The sequence below is a fragment of the Trichomycterus rosablanca genome, chromosome 21 (assembly GCF_030014385.1).
Source record: "Trichomycterus rosablanca isolate fTriRos1 chromosome 21, fTriRos1.hap1, whole genome shotgun sequence".
NCBI classification, from domain to species: domain Eukaryota; kingdom Metazoa; phylum Chordata; class Actinopteri; order Siluriformes; family Trichomycteridae; genus Trichomycterus; species Trichomycterus rosablanca.
Window position 1 is genome coordinate 16,784,656 of NC_086008.1, and position 23,860 is coordinate 16,808,515.

General features: G+C 39.8%; 1 protein-coding gene across 1 annotated transcript in view; it reads right to left on the bottom strand.

Annotated features, from left to right (window-relative positions):
* The window catches only part of adamts3 (ADAM metallopeptidase with thrombospondin type 1 motif, 3), a 179,228-nt gene that overhangs the window by 33,612 nt on the left and 121,756 nt on the right, over window positions 1-23,860 (bottom strand). Inside the window, exons 12-16 of the mRNA XM_063017819.1 lie at window positions 20,916-21,029; window positions 20,679-20,824; window positions 19,108-19,283; window positions 14,571-14,704; window positions 13,803-13,926 (exon numbers count right to left, since the gene is read on the bottom strand). Of these exons, the coding sequence (XP_062873889.1) occupies window positions 13,803-13,926; window positions 14,571-14,704; window positions 19,108-19,283; window positions 20,679-20,824; window positions 20,916-21,029 (694 nt within the window). The remainder of the gene's footprint in view (window positions 1-13,802; window positions 13,927-14,570; window positions 14,705-19,107; window positions 19,284-20,678; window positions 20,825-20,915; window positions 21,030-23,860) is intronic.

The window sequence follows — 23,860 nt, forward strand, 5'->3', positions numbered from 1 at the left end:
ACAATCTGATTGGTTGAGACCGTGCTGTTATTCATGATTGTACTGACACACAAACCTTAGCTTTGTATTTGTGCTTAAACAAAAGCAAAACTGATTCAATGAATCATTTTTAAAATAAAATTTGACCTGCAGCAACTTTGGCCAGAAGAGTGTGACCGCAGACACAGTGCAGACAGTGTAATGATGAAGACATACAAACAATGCAACAACACTTATTCATTGTGTAATAAAATCTGAAGTGAATGACTGCTGTTAAAGTAAAATATGGGGATTTTTAGTTATTCAGCTGCACAATCCTATAAAATATAAAGGTTTAGGGAGCACAAAATACTTCAGAGTGATTTCTATCTCTAGCTTAATTGTTTTCCTGTTAAAGTTAAGTAAACATTGCTATTAAAATATGTTCTATTTTATTAGTCCTTAAAGTTCATCAGCTACATCCTGCAATTTCATTATGACCCGTTGTTGACTATGACATAGCACATTATCTATTAGTGACAAGTCATGCAGGTGCATCTAACTAAACATGCAGTACTGTGATCAATGCATGGACTTTAATGTGCATTTTGTATTTAGTATTCACAGCAGTGGCATAAAATCAAGTAACGTCAAACTATTATTAGCAGCCATCAATGTCTGTAAAATACAATTAGTCTGAACAGTACAAGAAACAAACTACACACACACACACACCACTGGCTGAACAGTCCTGCCATCTGTTTAGGACCACACAGTAACCAACTTATTTTGCTGTCATTCCGGCTTCCAGTAAATTTGCCCAGAATTATGAAAAATAATCAGCTACATTTAGAACAAAGTTTGTGTGCTGATGTTTCCCCTCACACTGTATCTTGCATTCTCATTGGCTGTTCGACATAACAGTCATTGCCAGTCGGGCAACTCAGATCCAGATATTTGACATGCTAGATTTACACTATATTGCCAAAAGTATTCGCTCGTCTGCCTTCACACGCATATGAACTTGAGTGACGTCCCATTCTTAATCTGTAGGGTTTAATATGATGTTGGCCCACCCTTTGCAGCTATAACAGCTTCAACTCTTCTGGGAAGGCTTTCCTCAAGGTTTAGGAGTGTGTTTATGGGAATTTTTGACCATTCTTCCAGAAGCACATTTGTGAGGTCAGACACTGATGTTGGACGAGAAGGCCTGGCTCGCAGTCTCCGCTCTAATTCATCCCAAAGGTGTTCTGTCAGGTTCAGGCCAGTCAAGTTCTTCCACACCAAACTCGCTCATCCATGTCTTTATGGACCTTGCTTTGTGCACTGGTGCGCAGTCATGTTGGAACAGGAAGGGGCCACAAAGTTGGGAGCATGAAATTGTCCAAAATCTCTTGGTATGCTGAAGCATTAAGAGTTCCTTTCACTGGAACTCTTAATGCTTCAGCATACCAAGAGATTTTGGACAAAAGGGGCCGAGCCCAACTCCTAAAAACCAACCCCACACCATAATCCTTTCAAAGAACACCAGAGTTCCAGAGAACACATCTCCACTGCTCTAGAGTCCAGTGGCTTGACACCACTGCATCCGACGCTTTGCATTGCGCTTGGTGATGTAAGGCTTGGATGCAACTGCTCGGCCATGGAAACCCATTCCATGAAGCTCTCTACACACTGTTCTTGAGCTAATCTGAAGGCCACATGAAGTTTGGAGGTCTGTAGTGATTAACTCTGTAGAAAGTCGGCGACCTCTGCGCACTATGCGCCTCATCATCCGCTGACCCCGCTCTGTCATTTTACGTGGCCTACCACTTGGTGGCTGAGTTGCTGTCATTCCCAATCACTTCCACTTGGTTATAATACCACTGACAGTTGACTGTGGAATATTTAGTACCGAGGAGATTTCACGACTGGACTTGTTGCACAGGTGGCATCCTATCACGGCACCATGCTGGAATTCACTGAGCTCCTGAGAGCGACCCATTCTTTCACTAATGTTTGTAGAAGCAGTCTGCATGCCTAGGTGCTTGGTTTAATACACCTGTGGCCATGGAAGTGATTGGAGCACCTGAATTCAATTTTTTGGATGGGTGAGTGAACACTTTTGGCAATATAGTGTATTTCTTCGGAATTGAGAGCAGAGTTTCGAGCGAAAAACAGGGCAAAAATCGTGTAGTGTGAACTAGGCATTAGCGAGTAACCAGTTTGAAATATAGCTTGTCAGCTCACAAGCCACAGCAGAACACAAACAAACACAAAGCCTCTGGAAAAATGTGACAAGGCTGGAGGAAACTAGTATAGGCTACCTTTCAAAACAATACATGATTAATACACCATGTAGAACAAAAACTTAAAACATATTAAAACTGTTTCAAAGTTGCTTAAGCAAAACTGCCTGCTAACTGCTTAAACACAAATATATGACATAAACAGCAGTTACACTGTGTTTGAATATTCTATAACAACTTAATTATTGAAGCAAGAAAACAATGCAAATAGTCCATAGATTAAAGTACTTAAATAATGCTGCATGATGTCAGTAAGTTACTAAAATAAAACATGTGGGCCTGAATCAAAATATAAATTTTATTAACATAAAATAATTAACTACAATACCCTAAAATACTTTAAAAGTAATTGGGTGATTACACTGCCTGACCAAAAAAAAAGGTCACCACAAATAGGTAAGAGCCTCCCATTGGATAATTACTGCATGGGTGATTATGTTTCAGCTGGCAACAAGTTATTTAACCCTAACTGATGCAGTGAGTAGCTTCTTATTTATTAAACAATTATGTCGAAAGACACATCCTGTGGTCGTGGAAAAGATGTTAATCTGTTTCAGAAGGGTCAAATTATTGGCATGCATCAAGCAGAGAAAACATCTAAGGAGAAGCTGAAACTACTAAAATCGGGTTAAAAACTGTCCAACGCATTATTAAAAAGTGGAAGGACAGTGGGGGGGAAACATCATCTTCGAGGAAGGAATGTGGTCGGAAAAAAATCTTGAATGATCGTGATCGGCGATCACTTAAACGTTTAGTGAAATCAAATCAGAGAAAAACTACAGTAGAAGTAGGGATATGTTTAATAGTGAAAGTAAGAGCATTTCCACACGCACAATGCGAAGGGAACTCAAAGGATTGGGACTAAACAGCTGTGTAGCCTTAAGAAAATCTTGTCAGTGAGGCTAACCGGCAAAAACGGCTTCAATTTGCTAGGGAGCATAAAGATTGGACTCTGGAGCAATGGAAGAAGGTCATGTGGTCTGATGAGTCCAGATTTACCCTGTTCCAGAGTGATGGGCGCATCAGGGTAAGAAGAGAGGCGGCTGAGATGATGCACCCATCATGCCTAGTGTCTACCGTACAAGCCTGTGGGGGCAGTGCTATGATCTGGGGTTGCTGCAGTTGGTCAGGTCTAGGTTCAGCAATGTTATGTGCCCAAAGAATGAGGTCAGCTGAATACCTGAATATACTGAACCACCAGGTTATTCCATCAATGGATTTTTTCTTCCCTGATGGCACGGGCATATTCCAAGATGAAAATGCCAGGATTCATCGGGTTCAAATTGTCAAAGTGGTTCAGGGAGCATGAGACATCATTTTCACACATGGATTGGCCACCACAGAGTCCAGACCTGAACCTCATTGAGAATCTTTGGGATGTGCTGGAGAAGACTTTGCACAGTGGTCCAAATCTCCCATCATCAATACAAGATCTTGGGGAAAAATTAATGCAACTCTGGACATAAATAAATGTTGTGCCATTGCAGAAGCTTGTGGAAACGATGCCACAGTGAATGCGTGCCGTAATCAAAGCTAAAGGCGGTCCAACCAAATATTAGAGTGTGTGACCTTTTTTTTGGCCAGGCAGTATATGTAGTAATTGCCACATGCCCAATCCTAAAGAAAGTAGAGACAGTATGTAAAAGTTGTCGCATTTGGAGTCCTCAGTTTCCAGTAGTTTACAGAACATTGTTAAAATGTTATGTAATGTAACACTTGTGATGCAGCCATTAATTTTTTAATCCTTCAAGAACTAATTATTTTTCACTAAAACCATATGCACCCCTGCATTTAATACTTTGTATACCGTCCCTTTGCCAGTAACACAATACCTAGTTTTCTCCTGTAACATCTTATGAGGATACAGAGCACTTAATCTGAGACCATTCCTCTTTACATAATCTCTCCAGATTGCCCAGGGTTCTAGGTTCTCTTGTGTGCACTCTCCTCTTAAGATTACCACCCAAGTTTTTTAAGGGATTAAGATTAGTGGACTAAGATAGCCATGGCAGGAGCCTGATTTTGTGTTCAGTAATTGAGGTGTCCACTGTTGATCTGGTTTTTGATTACTGTTATGCTGGAAGATCAAATGACAACCCATTTTTAGGCAGACAGATTGTTGGAAAATGTCCTGGTATTATATGGATCCATGCTGCCATGGAGACTAATAAGGTTCCCAGCACACCTGAAAAAAAAACAGCCCCATAACAGAATGGACCCACCAATGTTCTTTACACCTGGTGGCTACTGTTGTCATGCTTCTTTTACTTCAAGCCCACATTGGGGTGTTTGCTGCCAATAAACTTATTTTCTGTCCCTGTAGCATTTAACATTTTGCTTACGTTTGTGGTTAGATGACAGGAAAGGTATTTTCCAGGCAAGCTTTCCTAATCTTTTGGCATGGATGTGACATCTGGTGGCGTTTTTGGAGACTTGGTGACCCCAAGATTCTATATTTTTTCTGTAACTACATCAATAGTTACATGGTCTCACCCTGGCCACCACCTGTTTCGACGCCTTCCATCAGGCCAACGCTTCAGCCACATGAAGACCCGAACGACCAGGCTACAGAGAAGCTTTTTTCCAAACTCCATTATGCTCATGAACAATTGAACGCTACTGAACTGTAAATGCTCAGGACACTTGCACATCAAAAACTACCTATTAATTTATGTAATGGCATACACAGGATTTGCACATTCACTTCCATTTCTTATATTTCTATTTTTTCTATTTTCTATAGTTCTTATATTGCACAAAACTGCACCTTTTTAAACCCACAATGTGAATTGCACATGCTGATGTTTACAATGTTTTCTATGTTTACGGGTATGAATGTGTGTGTTAAGGAGAGAGTGAGCTGAATAAGATTGTCTGTATAGTATTTTTCGTGCACTACAGGCATCTGTGTAACCAAAAACAAATTCCTTGTGTGTGTGAGCATACTTGGCCAATAAAGCCTAATTCTGATTCTGAAAAACTATTTGCCAATTTTTGACCTCTCCTACCATCCCCCTTATTGTGTGGAGGAGCAAAATAAACTTATATATATTCAACAAAAAATGTTTCAGATAGTTCAAAATGCACATTTGACTGACACCAACCAATCAGTAATGAGATGAACTGTACCTAGTTCCCTTGACAACAAAGCCCACTTGCCCACTTACCCATTACATTACTACTACTAGCTAACTAACTAACTGTAGCCGTTCTCGACTTGTGAATATCAACACACTTTTCTCTTATTTAAATTGAGTTCTCTAACCCATATACACTGATCAACATTAAAACCACCTCCTTGTTTCTACACTCACTGTCCATTTTATCAGCTCTACTTATATAGAAACACTTTGTAGTTCTTCAATTACTGACTGTAGTCCATGCTTTGTTAGCCCCCTTTCACCCTATTCTTCAATGGTCAGGACCCCCACACAAACACTACAGAGCAGGTATTATTTGGGTGGTGGATCATTCTCAGCACTGCAATGACACAGACATGGTGGTGGTGTGTTAGTGTGTGTTGTGCTGGTATGAGTGGATAAGACACAGCAGCACTGATGGAGTTTTTAAACACCTCACTGTCACTGTTGGACTGAGAAGAGTCCACCAACCAAAAACATCCAGCCAACAGCGCCCCGTGGGCAGAGTCCTGTGACCACTGATGAAGGTCTAGAAGATGACCAACTCAACCAGCACCAATAGATGAGAGATCGTCTCTGACTTTACATCTACAAGGTGGACCAACTAAGTAGGGGTGTCTAATAGAGTGGACAGTGAGTGGACACGGTATTTAAAAACTCCAGCAGTGCTGCTGTGTCTGATCCACTCATACCAGCACAACACACACTAACACACCGCCACAATGTCAGTGTCACTGCAGTGCTGAGAATGATCCACCACCTAAATAATACCTGCTCTGTGGTGGTCCTGTGGGGGCCCTGACCATTGAAGAACAGGGTAAAAGCAGGTTAAAAAGTATATAGAGAATCAGATGGACTACAGTAAGTAATTGTAGAACTACAAAGTGCTTCTATATGGTGAGTGGAGCTGATAAAATGGACAGTGTGTGTAGAATCAAGGAGGTGGTTTTAATGTTATGGCTGATCAGTGTATGTGTGTGTGTGTGTGTGTGTGTGTGTGTTCCTATATTTCATCATGTTTTTTAGAGTAACTCAAAATAATTGACATGATTCATGTTTTAAACATGGGATTTTTATGTGATTTTTACTGTTAGTCATGATTATAATGTAGTGTACTCACTTATTTGCGGTTGCATTCACAGCATTCAGCTGATGCTTTTACAGTGGGGCCAAAAAGTATTTAGTCAGCCACTGATTGTGCAGGTGCTCCTACTTAGAAAGATGAGAGAGGTCTGTAATTTTCATCATAGGTACACTTCAACTATGAGAGACAAATGAGAAAAAAAAAATCAAGGAAATCACATTGTAGGATTTTTAAAGAATTTATTTGTAAATTATGGTGGAAAATAAGTATTTGGTCAATAACAAAAGTTCAACTCAATACTTTGTAACATAACCTTTGTTGGCAATGACAGAGGTCAAACGTTTCCTGTAAGTCTTCACCAGGTTTGCACACACTGTAGCTGGTATTTTGGCCCATTCCTCCATGCAGATCTCCTCTAGAGCAGTGATGTTTTGGGGCTGTCGCTGGGCAACACGGACTCCACAAATTTTCTGGAGACTGGCTAGGCCACTCCAGGACCTTGAAATGCTTTTTACGGAGCCACTCCTTCGTTGCCCGAGCGGTGTGTTTGGGATTATTGTCATGCTGGAAGACCCAGCCACGTTCCATCTTCAATGCTCTCACTGATGGAAGGAGGTTTTGGCTTAAAATCTCACGATACATGGCCCCGTTCATTCTTCCCTTAACACGGATCAGTCGTCTTGTCCCCTTTGCAGAAAAACAGCCCCAAAGCATGATGTTTCCACCCCCATGCTTCACAGTAGGTATGGTGTTCTTGGGATGCAACTCAGCATTCTTCTTTCTCCAAACATGACGAGTTGAGTTTTTACCAAAAAGTTCAATTTTGGTTTCATCTGACCACATGGTATTCTCCCAATCCTCTTCTGGATCATCCATATGCTCTCTGGCAAACTTCAGACAGGCCTGGACATGTACTGGCTTATGCAGGGGGACACGCCTGGCACTGCAGGATTTGAGTCCCTCTCTGCGTAGTGTGTTACTGATGGTAGCCTTTGTTACTTTGGTCCCAGCTCTCTGCAGGTCATTCATTAGGTCCCTCCGTGTAGTTCTGGGATTTTTGCTCACCGTTCTCATGATCATTTTGACCCCATGGGATGAGATCTTGCGTGGGGCCCCAGATCGAGGGAGATTATCAATGGTCTTGTATGTCTTCCATTTTCTTACAATTGCTTCCACAGTTGATTTATTCACACCAACCTGCTTGCCTATTGTAGATTCACTCTTCCCAGCATGGTGCAGGTCTACAATTTTCTTCCTGGTGTCCTTCGACAGCTCTTTGGTCTTGGCCATGGTTGAGTTTGGAGTCTGACTGTTTGAGGCTGTGGACAGGTGTCTTTTATACAGATAATGAGGTCAAACAGGTGCCATTAATACAGGTAACGAGTGGAGGACAGAAGAGCTTCTTAAAGAAGAAGTTACAGGTCAGTGAGAGCCAGAAATCTTGCTTGTTTTTGGGTGACCAAATACTTATTTTCCACCATAATTTACAAATAAATTCTTTAAAAATCCTACAATGTGATTTCCTGGATTTATTTTTTCTTATTTTGTCTCTCATAGTGTAAGTGTACCTATGATGAAAATTACAGACCTCTCTCATCTTTCTAAGTAGGAGAATTTGCACAATCACTGGCTGACTAAATACTTTTTGGCCCCACTGTATTCAAACTGACTTCCAGTTGTGACTAAAGTTCTAGCAATTTAAAGTTATATGTACATAACTGTATTCATTTACAACTGGAAGTCAGTTCGGATAAAAGCATCAGCTAAATGTTGTAAATGCAACTGCAAATGAGTGAGTACACTACATTATAATCATGACTAACAATAATTATAGGAAATATTAGGTGCCCTGCTTACTGTTGCTAACTGGTCAGAACAGGTTCTTGAATTACTCTACAAAGATGTTAGTAACAGTCACACTCCAAGTTTTTTTTCTCTGATACAGAAAAGCCTTGTGCATCTAGGCGATATTTACTGGCAACTGAAAATGTGTGCTTGCAGTAGAGACTACTGGTTCATCTTTATTGGGCATGGTCACAACAATGTTAATGGTGGTTTAGTATGTTTGGAATGACTTTCATTAATCAACCTCAAAATAGACACTATTGTTCTTTCAATCCAGTCACATTGTTTTTTAAAGAGTTGAATGTGTAGAATAATTGCTCTCTCCGGCATACAAAGGGGCTAATGGATTTGCAGGGTTTCCAGTTGTTGAAATGCCACATTGGTTCATTTTTGTATCTTATAAGCAACAGCGCAACGTAGCATAAATTTAAACCCATAGGATTAATGATTTTTCACCAAGATTTTTCTTGTTTCAAGACATTAAAAAATGCAGCATATTCTTTGCAATCAGTGATTTGTAGAAGTCAAGTCAAAAATCTGATAGGAATTTGTGGTTTAATGAGAGATTGTGATGGGAATAGAGAAAAAAATAGATTCTACTTTCTGTGTGTATATATACAGGTATCAGGAATAGCGGTGATTAACTGATTAACTCATAACATCTAAGAAGTCAGTACTGGATACATGCGGTCAGTTAAAAGGTAATTTTAATTTATTATGAATAGCTGACACTTTAAATGAAGTTAGGAGTTACAGATCTCTACACACACAAGAGCCTAGAGCACTCAGTTGAGACTCACCCACACTGTGTATGAGCCAGTTTCTAGTTTCAGAGAAAGTGCACTGCCATACTAATTTGAGCAAAAAATCTGTTTTATGCTCTTATGCTATTTAAAGAAATGGTACAACTGTTAAACATTAAAATCAGAAGCCGTGTCCGTCTGGAATCTGACTGCATGGTAAACTCTACACATGTGGATCTCTGTGTAATGTTATTGTATCTGTGTAATGATTTCGTTTTACAAAAACAATTAAAATTTTGCATCATGTCCCAGTATAAATTGAAAAGATGTGCAGAAAAAGATTTAATATACTGACTGTCTTTTTATTAAACAGATTTACATGTTTACAATGCTAAATTGGTTCTGCTCATGGTGTTTATGATCATCTTACTGTTCTACGTTATTGTCATGTTTATTGTTATGTTGTTTTTTTATTTATTGAATACACCTTAATGAGACGCTAGTGAGCTTGTACACAAACACAGAACGTGCAAGGCGTTGGGAAAAACAGTGAACTCCTAATGCCAGTCTAAAGTTTGGATAAATAGACGGGTTGCATCAAAAATGGCACCTGGAGTGAAACTATTTAATAATTAAATAAAAGTAAATACATTTAATAAAATCATCATAAAAATAAACTTTAGCGGTTGGATGAATTTTAATAAAATCATCATAAAAATAAACTTTAGCGGTTGGATGAATTTTAATAAAATCATCATAAAAATAAACTTTAGCGGTTATATAAATTTAATAAAATCATCATAAAAATAAACTTTAGCGGTTGGATGGATTTTAATAAAATCATAATCAAGCACATGATCATTTTTATCTGCTTCAGTGGATATTTGCAAATGAGCACAAAAGCAAGACCCAAAATTAGTTATGTTCTGTGTTTCTATGTGACTGAGAAGCAATAACCAAAGTTTATTTTTCAAGCAGTTTATCACCGTGTTTGAAATTGTATTTGACAGTGCATCCGGAAAATGTTCACAGCGCTTCAAAAAGTTTGTTTAAAATTTTTGAAAATTTATGAAAAATAAAACATAGGCATAATAAGTATTCACAGCCTTTGCTCAATACTTTGTTGAAGCACCTTTGGCAGCAATTACAGCCTCAAGTCTTTTTGAGTTTGATGCTACAAGCTTGGCACACCTATTTTTGGGCAGTTTCTTCCATTCTTCTTTGCAGAACCTCTCAAGCTCCGTCAAGTTGGATGAGGAGCGCCGATGCACAGCCATTTTTTAGATCTCTCCAGATGTTCAATCAGGTTCAGGTCTGGGCTCTGGCTGGACCACTTAAGGACATTCACAGAGTTGTCCTGTAGCCACTCCTTTGTTCTCTTGGCTGTGTGCTTTGGGTCGTTGTCATGTTGGAAGGTAAACCTTCGCCCCAGTCTGAGGTCCAGAGGTTTTCTTCAAGGATCTTGGTGTACTTAGCTGCATTCATCTTTCCTTCTATGAGGACTAGTCGCCCCGGTCCAGCTGCTGAAAAACATCCCCAAATCATGATGCTGCCACCGCCATGCTTCACTGTAGGGATGGCATTAGCCAGGTGATGAGCGGTGCCTGGTTTCCTCCAAACGTGACGCTTGGTATTCAGGCCAAAAAGTTTGATTTTGGTTTCATCAGACCAGAGAATCTTGTTTCTCATGGTTTGAGAGTCCTCTAGGTGCCTTTTGGCAAACTCCAAGCAGGTTGTGACTTTTACTAAAGAGTGGCTTCCGTCTGGCCACTCTACCATAAAGGCGTGATTTGTAGAGTACTGCCTGAATGGTTGATTCCATTTCTACAAGGATACGCTGAAGCTGTGTCAGAGGGACCCTCGGGTTCCTGCTCACCTCCCTAGCCAAGGCCATCTTTCCCAATCGCTCAGTTTGCCCGGGCGGTCAGGTCTAGGAAGATTTTTGGTCTTCCATTTACGAATGATGGTGGCCACTGTGCTCTTTGTAACCTGTAAAGCTGCAGCAATTTTTCTGTACCCTTCTCCAGATCCATGCCTTGATACAATCCTGTTTCTGAGGTCTGCAGATAATTCCTTTGACCCCATGGCTTGGCAATGCCCAATCATGTCCAATCAATTGAATTTAGCACAGATGGACTCCAATTAAATTGTAGAAACATCTCAAGCAGTATCAGTGAAAACAAAATGCACCTCAGCTCACTTTTGGGTGTCATATCAAAGGGTGTGAACACTTATGTGCATATGACTTTTTTGTACATTATGTACATTTAGTTTTTTAATAAATTGGCCCAAATGTCTAAAAACCTGTTTTCACTTTGTCATTGTGGGCTATTTTGTGTAGAATTTTGTGACAAAAAATGAACTCTATCTACCTAAATGAAATCTAATATAGGTCGAGTCTGTAATGTAATAAAACGTGGAGAGGGTGAAAGGGGTGTTCAGACTTTTCTGGCTTGACTGTATATAAAGCGCTGCAGAGATGGTTGTCCAACCAACTGTTTCTCCCATTATTGCACAGGACACTCAGAGCTTTGGCGTAATCTATACTTGTCCCAATTTAATTTTTGAAATCCAAAGACAGTTTCTTTCTTTAATATGTGCACTTTAGTGGACCCAGGTCGGTTTTCTTTTGTAACTGTGTAAAATCAATTTAAATGGCAACAAGTAGATTGCGCTTCAGTGCTATACTTGACACATTTCAAACATAATTAAAGCAAACAGGATGTTCCCGACCACAAATTGGAGCCACAGCAATAAGTCTGAATATTTTTGTGTTTTTGCTTTTTAACTGTTAAAAAAAGCTCAAACATTTTTCATTGCCATGGGTGGTTAGGTGTAGACTTATAAATAAAAATACCAATTATATGTAATCACAATCCAATTACAACACACAATTCTCAAAAAGTAAAGGCATCTAAATATTTTCTGAATTCACTGTAGATGAAAAGTCAGAGGAAAATAATGCTTAATCTGTATTCAGATCAATTTTATAAATAATACATTGAATTAACATGTTCCCTGTAGCTAATGCCATGTGGAGGGTGGATTTTTCTTACAGCGTAAGACATTTTCCCTCTATTTGGCCCTTTTTAGCTTGTCAAGGCAAAGACACATTTGCTTTTTTTAATGAATAAGCAAATTATTTTTCCCTGGGCGACAGTCAAATACTAATTGACCTGCCATAGGTCTGCAGCAGTGTATTAACATCAAAATCACACACACACACACACACACACACACACACATATATATATATATATACACTGACACTGAATAACACTGATTATCTCTTCATCACAGCACCTGTTAGTGGCTGGGATATATTGAACATTTTATTCTCAATGCTGATGTGTTAGAGGCAGAAAAATGGGTCAGTATCAATTAAAAATGGTCCAAGAAAGGAACAGTGGTAAACCGGCGACAGGGTCATGGGCGACCAAGGCAGACGAGCTACTGTAGCTCAAATTGCTGAAGAAGTTAATGCTGGTTCTGATAGAAAGATGTCAGAATACACAGTGCATCACAGACCAGTCAGGGTGGCCATGCTGACCCCTGTCCACTGCTGAAACCGCCAACAATGGGCACATGAGCATCGGAATTAGACCACGGAGCAATGGAAGAAGGAGGCCTGGTCTGATGAATCACGTTTTCTTTTACATCACGTTGATGGCCGGTTGCGTGTGTGTCGCTTACCTGGGGAACACATGGCACCAGGATGCACTATGGGAAGAAGGCAACCCGGCGGAGATAGTGTGATGCTTTGGGCAATGTTCTGCTGGGAAACCTTGGGTCCTGACATCCATGTGGATGTTACTTTGACACATACCACCTACCTAAGCATTGTTGCAGACCATGTACACCCTTTCATGGAACAACGAGTCTGAGGTGTTGACTTGGCCTCGAAATTCCCCAGATCTCAATCCAATTGGAGTTAAACTTACAGGAGTTAAAGGTTCTGCTGCTAACATCTTGGTGCAAGATACCACAGCACACCTTCAGGGGTCTAGTGGAGTCTATGCCTCGACGGGTCAGGGCTGTTTTGGCAGCAAAAGGGGGATCAACACAATATTAGGGAGGTGGTCATAATGTTATGCGTAATCGGTGTATATACTGTATATATTTAGGTATACTGTAGGTATAGTGTAGAAGTGACTGGGCACAGTACAAGGTCATTGGAGCGTGTGGCCTTCCTTTAGTATCTATAACAGCCTTTACTTCACTTTGGAAAGCTTTCCACAATATTTCAAGGTGTGTCTGGGATTGACTTAGACACTCATGTTGGATAAGAAGGCCTGCGTTGTTAACATCCTAATGTATCCCAGGTGTTCAGGTGGGATAAGGACAGAGTTCTGTCCACGCCACTAGACTTCCTCCACACCAAACTTGTCACGCCATGTCTTTATGTACCTGCTTTTTTTTTTCTAAATCAAAAAAGAGCCTTTCCCAAACTGTTTTAACAAGGTTCATAATTACACCTAGTAGCAATGGGTGTGACAAACAGAGGTGTCCACATACTTTTAAACAAACAGTATAAATACTTTGAATAATTTATTATATTACTAGTCATCCTTGCTTATCCACCAAAGGCAGCCTGTTTCATTCATGTAGGCAATCTGTTTCTAGAACCTTGTCACACAACATGCTAGAATTTAAGAGTGACAGGACTGTTATGTCAGTGAAAACATATAAAAAAAAGGATTGTGTCCATAAAGAATTGTGAATAAGAAAAGTCAAAGGGTCATACCAGCTTTCTTCGGGGTACGGGTGAAGGTTCCTTTCACAGTTCTGCAGTGGGAATTGTCGCCCCCGCACACACCACATTTATCCTCCTCCTTGTTGGAGCCAATCTCTCTATTGCAGCCCACTTTCTAAAAGCCAGAGAACATAATGCATGACACTTCTTTCAAAACCTTTCATCAGTCTGATCTCAGATTCTTATAACTGAAGTGGATTCAGATGACATTAAAGGACTAGTTTGGATTACAAAATGTATGCAATTTGGAAAATACAAATGCACTATCCTGCATAAAAGCACTTCAGTGAGGCCTCCTATTATAATGGCTGAGATCTTGAGAAAGCTTTTTATTTCTTCTTTAAGACTTTCTTTCTTTATAACTTTTTTAACTTTCTATGTGCACACTGTCATGACTAAACATTTTGACAGCTGAAAAGTATTACTGCAAATCAGATATTTGCTGTCATTTTAAAAAAGCTATTTACTATTTTCTGTACTTTTCTGCAAGAAAGACACTTGAATAAACCTCCAGAGATGCAGTCCATATCTCAGAATAAAAATATATTTTCTTGTTTTTGCACGACTACAAGTTGTTACAAAAAGTACTATCAATAGTGCATCTTCTTTTCTATGTTTCCTAAGTTCTTTTTCGTCTGACAGGATGTTAATTTTGCTGTCAGCTTTTTGAACGGGTGCAGTCAGAAGATGCGTTTGCTGTTGTGCTGAATTTGCACAGCTGTAGGCTGTAAGATTTTAAGAATGCTGTCAGGGGCTTACCACACACTCTCCCCGCACGCAGATGCTGTATGGATCTTTGTAGGAGCACCGTGTGCCATCGTGCACCAGCTGCTTCATGTATGCCACGTCGGCTGTCTCTTTCGACTGGCAGTACAGGTGGCATCTCTTGCTGGCTGAAAAACAGTAGGAGGAGCTGATTAAACCCAGAGTGTGATTAGAATGTCTTGCATAGGTAAAAAAACGTTTAGCTCCATCTTCAAGCACAGTGGATATTTGATCTTTGATCAATAAATTTGTTGGTTTTCTGCCACAGAATTAGCTAAACGTTCTCGACATGAAACCATTATAAAATTAAATCTGACTTGTTTTTTGGCTGATTTTCTTTTTGGGGAGGGAAAACATACTGCTTCCAAGATCCAGCGCCCTGGCTGGTTTAAGGTTGTGCTGAATGTTTGTTCTTCATTATTCTATGTTCAGCATTCCTGGCTCACTAATGGAGCTCACTCAGATCCATTAGTTGAACTCTCTCCCACGGATTGTGACTTTATTAGTACCCCCAGAACCACTGGACGTGGAGGAGGTTTGGCAACGATATTTAATAGAAAATTTCAATTCCGATCACTGCCAGTTGACAGTTATTTGTCTTTCGAAGTGCAATTGTGTAAATTAGAGCTTTCAAGTTTATTGCTTTGTGTCCTTGTTTACAGACCACCGAAAACTAATATATTTTTTATTGAGGAATTTTCAGACTCTTATTTTAGCAAGATCAGACAAAGTTCTCATTCTAGGTGATTTTAATATCCATGTTTGTTGTCCTTCAAAGCCTTTAGTTGGAGATTTTTTGCAACTGAATCTTTCTCAGTCAGTCACTGGTCCAACACATGAGGGTGGACATACATTAGACCTTGTCTTATCCTACGGTTTTAATGTTGATAAGGTGGAAATATCTGATTTCATCTTGTCTGACCATCAGCCTATTCATTTTAATATTTCCATCTTGCATCTTCCTTCTAAAAGTAAGTCAGCTTACTGCACTCGTGTTATTAAACCTTCTACTGCCAGTCAGTTTTCAGAAGCTTTTGCTGCAGCACCCTTTGCTTAGCTTAGTGAAAACTCGCTAAAGGCTTTGAACACTAATCAGTTGGTTGATCTGTTTAATTCATCCTGCAGTGACATTCTAGATGTACTTGCTCCATTCAGAACTAAGAGACCCAAAGAAAAATATCAACCATGGTTAAGCGGTGAAACAAAGACACAAAGGCAGGAATGCAGGAAGGCAGAAAGAAAATGGAAAAAGGACAAGTTACAGATCTCATATTGCATGTTAAAGGACTGCTTGATCAAATATCAACACATGGTAAAAACTGCCAGACAAAAATATCTATCTACTATTATCTCTAAACATTCACATACCCCCAAGGTGCTGTTTAATACAATAAACAAGCTCATGGCCCCACCTAAAGAAGTTATTCCTGAGGCACCAGCTTTGTGGTGTCAAGAGTTGTCAACATTCTTTATCTATAAAATTGACAATATAAGATCATATATTCCATCTGTGTCCAGTGTTTCTGTTGACTCACCAATATGTTCTGCCTTTCTGGATCATTTTGAGCCAGTGTTCTTGTCTGATCTGCTTAAGTTAATTACTGGTACTAGGGCTACTACTTGCTCTCTGGATGTGATACCCACACTATTGCTCAAAAATGTGTTGCAGACTGTTGGCCCCAGCATCTTATCTATAATAAACAGCTCCCTTGAAAATGGCACTGTCCCAGACAGTTTTAAACATGCAGTGGTTCAGCCTTTATTAAAGAAGCCAAATTTGGATCCTGCATCTTTTTGCAATTACAGACCGTAAACATAAGATCTCATATCACTGTTACGCAGATGACACACAGCTGTACCTCCCAATTGAACAAGGTGAAAATTGCTCCATGCATGCCTTACGTGACTGTCTCCAGGATACTAAAGTTTGGCTATCTAACAATTTTTTTAAACTGAATGATGATAAAACAGAAGCCATTATCTTTGGTCATCCGGACTGCACTAAAATAATAGAGGACCGCCTTGGCCCATTATCTGTTAATGTACACAGCCATGCCAGGAATCTTGGAGTTATCTTCGATTCTGCGCTTAAGTTTGACAAACAGATAAATTCTGTTGTTAGTGCTAGTTTCTATCAGCTCAGAAAAAATGCTAAGTTAAAATCCATTTTAACTGTTAAGGATCTGGAAACAGTTATCCATGTTTTTATTACATCACGCCTAGACTATTGCAACTCTCTTTACTTGGGTATCAACCAATCAGCTCTGTCACGCTTGGTTCAAAATTCAGCGGCTAGGCTTTTAACTGGTACCAAAAAAAGGGAATCCATCTCGCCTGTGCTGGCCTCCCGACATTGGCTGCCCGTTAAATACAGGATTGAGTTCAAGGTCTTATTGATAGTTTTTAAAGTCCTACAAGGCAATTCTCCAAAATACATAACTGAGCTCCTGCGCCCATACTCAACCTCACGAGTTTTAAAATCCTCCAATCAGTTGCTGCTATACATTCCCAAATCTAGGCTTAAGTCAAAAGGTGACAGAGCTTTTTCCGCTGTTGCTCCAAAACTGTGGAATAGTCTGCCTGTTTTTATTAGGATGTCATCCACAATTGATGTTTTTAAGTCTAATTTAAAAACACACTTATACTCTCAGGCATTTCATTGCCCTTAATAAGTTTTAAAGAATTTCTTCTTATGTCCAGGGTATGTCTCAAACTTTGTCCTATTGTTTCTGTATTTTTATTCATTATTTTAAATTTTACTGTCCTTTGTTATTCTTTACTGTTACTTTTATGGTTTTTATGGTCTAAAAGAATTGATGTTGGCAAAGGGTGGTCACACCAAATATTGATTTCACCTAGATTTCTCTTTTGCTTATTATTGTTGTTTGCGTTTTGTTAATTTACAAAAATAAACTTAACACAAATAACACAAATTTTAATTTACTTAAAATAAACTTAATTTTTTTCACACATGTCTAATTCCTTTGCACAGTACTATACAGTATAATAACTACCACACACTGTCACTAATTGCACTAGACTTGACACTGCTAGCAGATATTGCACAAAAAAAATTATGACTCACAAAAACCAGAGGTGCATATTTTTGGAAAGTGTATTTACAACCCCAAATCAGAAAAAGTTGGGACAGTATGGAAAATGCAAATAAAATAAAAACACAGTGTTCCTTACATTTACTTTACAGAAAAAACCCAAGATATTTCATGTTTTGTCTGCTCAACTTTATTTCATTTGTTAATAAACCTTCATTCCTGCATTTCAGGCCTGCAACACATTCCAAAAAAAGTTGGGATGGAGGCAATTTAGGGCTAGTAATAAGGTAAAAAAACTAAATAATGATGCGATTTTAAACGGGTCATGTCAACAGGTGATTGTAATCATGGTTTGGTACAAAAGCAGCATCCAGGAAGCATCCAGGATGAGCAAAGATGATCTCCAGTTTGTCAACAAATGCGTGAGAAAATTATTGAAATGTTTACAAACAATGAACCTCAAAGAAAGATTGTAGGGGATTTGCATATTTCTCCCTTTACAGTACATAATATCATTACATCATTCAAGGAATCTGGAGGAATTTCAGTGCGTAAAGGCCAAAGGTGCAAGCTTAAGCTGAACGCCCGTGATCTTTCATTCCTCAGACGCCACTGCATCAAAAACCGCCACTCAACAATAGCTGATATAACCACATGGGTGAGGGATTACTTTGGCAAAACTTTGTCAAGCACTACAATACAAAGTTACATGCACAAATGCCACATAAACCTTTATTGTGCAAAAAAGAAGCCTTATGTTAACCATGTCCAGAAGTAGCATCAACTTCTTAGCTTGGAGGCATCTCGGGTGGACCGTCACACAGTGGAAACGTGTATTGTGGTCAGATGAATCAGCATTCCAGGTCTTTTTTGGAAAAAAATGGATGCTGTGTGCTTCGGACCAAAGACGAAATGAAAAGGACCATTCAGACTGGGCGGTATGGGGTGGTGTCAGTGCCCTTGGCAAAGGTCATTTACACTTCTGTGATGGCAGCATTAATGCAGAAAAGTACATTGAGATCTTAGAGCAACATATGCTGCCTTCAAGACGTCATCTTTTCCAGGGACGTCCATGCATTTTCCAACAAGACAATGCAAAACCACATGCTGCACACATTACAAAGACATGGCTGTGGAAGAAGAGGGTACGGGTACTGGACTGGCCTGGCCTGCCTGCAGTCCTGACCTGTCCCCAATAGAGAATTTTTAAAGGAAAAATGCGACAACAACGACCCCATACTGTTGCACATCTTAAGACATGTAAATGTAAGATACTCCATGCCGTCCCAACTTTTTCTGATTTGGGGTTGTACTCAAATGAAGTCTGGATATTGTCTGCACATTTATAGCTGTGTGTTTGGAATTCTGGCTACTGCTTTGTGTTACCTGATGCAGACATAAATTGGACTTACCTGAAATAAAAAAAAATAATCATGTGGGCTTTTAAAATCAGTTCGATCACAAGTTCCCATACTCACCATCTGGATGCTCATAGGGGAGCCAGTGGTGTTTGGTGTTTTGGTACTCAAAGTGGGAGTTGCGGAGCTGACACTGCTGGGCTCTGAAGTCCTCAAAGTGTTTGGGGCAATCATCTGTGTTGCATAGCTGGAACTCATAGTTTACTCCTGGGCAGTCCTGACCACCATTTGATGGACTGTTAGTGACAAAAGGTCAAAAAATTCATTCCTGTTATTATAAAGGGCACGTTTGTGTGCAATGTGCTCAAATTCTAACAAATTAAGTATTTGATTAAAGAACAAGCAGTTGCAACAGTAATGCTGTTGCTCATCAAGCACTTTCTTATGTACACCAGCAGGTATGTATATCCATAGATTGTTTTATAAGCTTCACCCACAATATAGATAACCTTTGTGGGTATACAATTACTGACTGTAGCCCATCTGTTATTCTGTCCACTTTGTCACCCAACCCCCACCTCTCGATTAATGGCAATAACATGACAGTGTGGGTTGTACTGGTATGAGTGTTGTTGGGAGCTCAATGTCAATGCTAGAAAAAGAACAGTGCTTTAACCAAAAACCAACTGCCAAAAGCCAACTGCATCCTGTGATCAAAAAGTATCTGCTGATGCCGCTCAGGTGGCGCAGCGGTAAAAAGACACGCTGCAACCAGGGCTGGATTCTGAGTACGTGGTATCGAATCCAGCTCTGCTTCACCGGTTCGAAGCTGAGTGGCTGTATGGGCAACGATTGGCCGGTTGCTCAGTTGGGGGGGTGGGACAAAAAAACGGATGTGGGTCTCTCTCTGTCTGAATGCAATTACGACCTCTGCCGGCTGATTAGAGGCGCCTGCACAAGAGATGAGGAAGAGTGCCCTTATAGTGTGCTACTCCGCATGCAACGCTAGGTGGCGCCACACTCATCGATGTGTGGGTGGCAAAAATGCATCTGGCTGCTGCTCATGTTTCGGAGGGGATATGGGTTAGCTTCGATCTACTCTGTCAGAGCAGGGTTCGGCATAGACAGAGAGGAGGCATGATGCAAATTGAACAATTGGATGAGCTAAAGGGGGAGAAAAAGGGGGAAAAAAGTATCTGCTGATGACATGGGCTACAGTCAGTAATTGTATACCCACAACGTTTGTTTATATGGCAGGTGTAGCTTATTGTACCAGATGAATGTTCCAAATAAAGCACTCAGTAAATGTTATTTATTTTACATTTTACTTCATCTTATGTTAAAACAAATGAAATTGTTCATAGGATCCTTTAAGTTTGCGAATAAAGATAAACGAGAGAGGATTTGCAAACACTAATGGAAATTTTGGCACACTGTAGTATCTAGTGAGCCAAACACTAGCACTTAATTCTTTACATTCGCTGGGTTGTTGCATTGACGTGTCCTGAAGGAGTGAATGTTATTTTTTACTTTACATTTTAGTTAATCTTAGAATAAAACTAATAAAATTGTTCACAGGATGCTTTATTCTTGCGAATCATAATCGAGGGAAGGTTTGCAAACACTAATAGCAAATTTGGCACACTGTAGTAACTAGTGGACCAAACACTAGCACTTATTTCTGTACATACGCTGGGTTGTTGCACTGACGTGTCCTGAAGCGCACCCCTGTCCCGCAGGAGCGTGAGCATGACCCGTACTTGGTCCATGCACCCCAGGCTCCATCCTGCTTCACCAGGTTGTCATTTTTCCACATGCAGTGACCTTTGTAGCACCACTAGAGTAAAAAGGAAGAATGACTGATTCAGTATCTAATAAAAAAAAACAAAAAAAAAAACAGCACAGTCATACTAACGCTTTTGATTTACCTTGCCGGGCGCACACTCGGTACCATCCAGCGGGGGTCCCTTTTTGGTCTTGCAGAAATAAGGGTTGTCTGGATGGCTGCACCACAGCTGCTTGCATGGATCAAATGTGCGGAACTAAGAGAAAAAAATAATGACAAGTCAGTTAGCATGGAAGAAAAATACAAGCTGAAGTTTTTGGTTCTATAAAAAACCACCAGAGCTTAACAGCCGGTTAAACTCATTGTCAAGTTTGACTTTGAATTTTTAAAAAATTGTTTCATTTCTTCTGATTTTGAGTAGCATGTCAGTGCTGTAGGTAATTCGTGTCCCAAACAGCTCTGGGGACCTGGGATTATTCCTCTCCTTTAGTTACTAGTTGTGTGACATGTTCCTCTCATGTGCACAGGGTTCCCTCTAGTTTCTTCTGTTTCTTCTTACCTCTCAAAACATGGCAGTAGGAACCTGACCAAAGTTATGTACACAAACCTCATTTTTTAATTCAGATGTTTTAGGTGGCTCAGTGGGTAGTGCTGTCGCCTCACAGCAAGAAGGTCCTGGGTTCGATCCCCAGGTGGGGCGGTCCGGGTTCTTTCTGTGTGGAGTTTGCATGTTCTCCCTGTGTCTGTGTGTGTTTCCTCCGGGAGCTCCGGTTTCCTCCCACAGTCCAAAAACATGCGAGTGAAGTGAATTGAAGATACAAAATTGTCCATGACTGTGTTTGACATTAAAACTTGTGAACTAATGAATCTTGTGTAACGAGTAACTACCACTTCTGTCATGAATGTAACCAAAGTGTAAAACATGTTAAAGTCCAAACAAACAGATGTTTTAGCCACACCCATTGCTAACAGATGTATGAGAGATGTATGAGAACAATTAAATAAAACATATATCTATATGTATATAGAAATAACATATTATAAAATATTTGATGAGTGGTGGCAATGGAAATTATAGAGTAAAATAGGTTAAACACTAATGCTGCAATGTTTCAATATGTTTTCAGGTAGTATATTTAGTCTCAGTTGAACTTCAGAGTTGATTTTAACCCTGGACCTGGTGTTGACCCGCCTGCTCAGAATTTCAATGTCAAAGCTCTGTTCTTTTCAGCCGACATACTGTGAACACAGTAAGACAATGGCATTGACGAGCACGCTCATTAAGCCTTATTTCATGGCTCATTATGCACACTAGGGGCATCACGGTTGCATTGTGAGAGGTGAGAAGAAATAGTCCATTAATTGTCAGTGTTGGGATTTTTTAAAGAAAAATCCACACGAGTAAATTTAGCACAAGTGGCAGTTCTGCTTCTCTAAGCACTGTGGGCAAGGAGAGAAGCTTTTAGTGTATATTACTCAGTAGCTTTTAGCAGAAAGAACTGCCATTTCTATTCAGCTTTAATTTCCCAAACAAGAACAGAAGTTGGATTTCTAATAAAGTTATCTTCTGACTTTGAAAAAAAATGCAGCAGTTAGTGGTGATTGGTAATGGGGAGAAATGTTTCTGTTCCTGTACTTGGGTATTATTTTATTTAAAATGTAAAAAGGCCATGCCAGCAAAAGACTCTTTTATGTGAAACCTTCTTACACAAAAAATAACCAATGGCAGCTTGCTTTGACAAAACAATGTTTCAGGATTAAGTATAAAGAAACTCAAAAACATTGGAATGCAACAGGAAGCACTTTGTAGTTCTACAATTACTGACTGTAGTCCATCTGTTTCTCTACATGCTTTGTTAGCCGCCTTTCATGCTGTTCTTTAATGGTCAGGACTCTTCCAGGACCACTACAGAGCAGGTATTATTTGGGTGGTGGATCATTCTCAGCACTGCAGTGACAATTACATGGTGGTGGTATGTTAGTGTGTGGTGTGCTGGTATGAGTGGCTCAGACACAGCAGCGCTGAAGGAGTTTTTAAACACCTCACTGTCACTGCTGGACTTAGAATAGTCCACCAACCAAAAATATCCAGCCAACAGCGCCCCGTGGGCAGTGTCCTGTGACCACTGATGAAGGTCTAGAAGATGACCAACTCAAACAGCAGCAGTAGATACGCGATTGTCTCTGACTTTACATCTACAAGGTGGACCAACTAGGTAGGAGTGTCTAATAGAGTGGACAGTGAAAGGACATGGTATTTAAAATCTCCAGCAGCGCTGCTGTGTCTGATTTACTCATACCAGCACAACACACCACCACCATGTCATTGGTTTTAATGTTATGGCTGATCAGTGCATATAGTATTCTGCAATTTCCTTCGGGATCAATAAAGTGTTATCTTATCTTATCTTATAGTACCTCACCTCACATAATTTGGGATTGGCTTTGGCATTAGGTGATTCAGCTTGACCGGTCAATGTGAATTAAGTCTTATGACTCTGGTACACAAAAACATGACTCAGAAGTTGATCAGTGGTTCTGGATGGACTGCCCTATGCTCGACTCACATATTTTTGTGAGTTTTCCTAATTTATTCTCCTTAGTAATGAGAAGTTAGTTTATCTGTGCTAGAGAAAGCAGATAATGTTAATCGATCAACTAGTGTCCAGGGGTGTTCTGGGTAAAAATTCCACCACCCCTTTTCACACTTTTTAAACAGATGGAGATGGAGGCAATATTAGGAACTGCATCTATATAATAAATTATTAATTAATAAAATTATTAAACATACACTAGTATAATTAACTAACGCAAGCTTTTACAGGTTTTTGGTTTTTTGTATTACCATGAATGTATTTAAATATTAGCAATTGGCTCTTTTTTTGCACTGTCCAAATTGGGATATACTTAATTTCCCTGTGCACTATGGCAACCTCTGCTGCTACAAGACACCCTCAGAATGGCCACAATTGTAACATGTCTTTTCTAACACATGTGAAGCTGTTGACCACACTTTAACATTAATTACTGGCAGATTTTCACATAGTGCTCTTTAAACCCTCACAAAATGCCACATTTTTCTGTTTG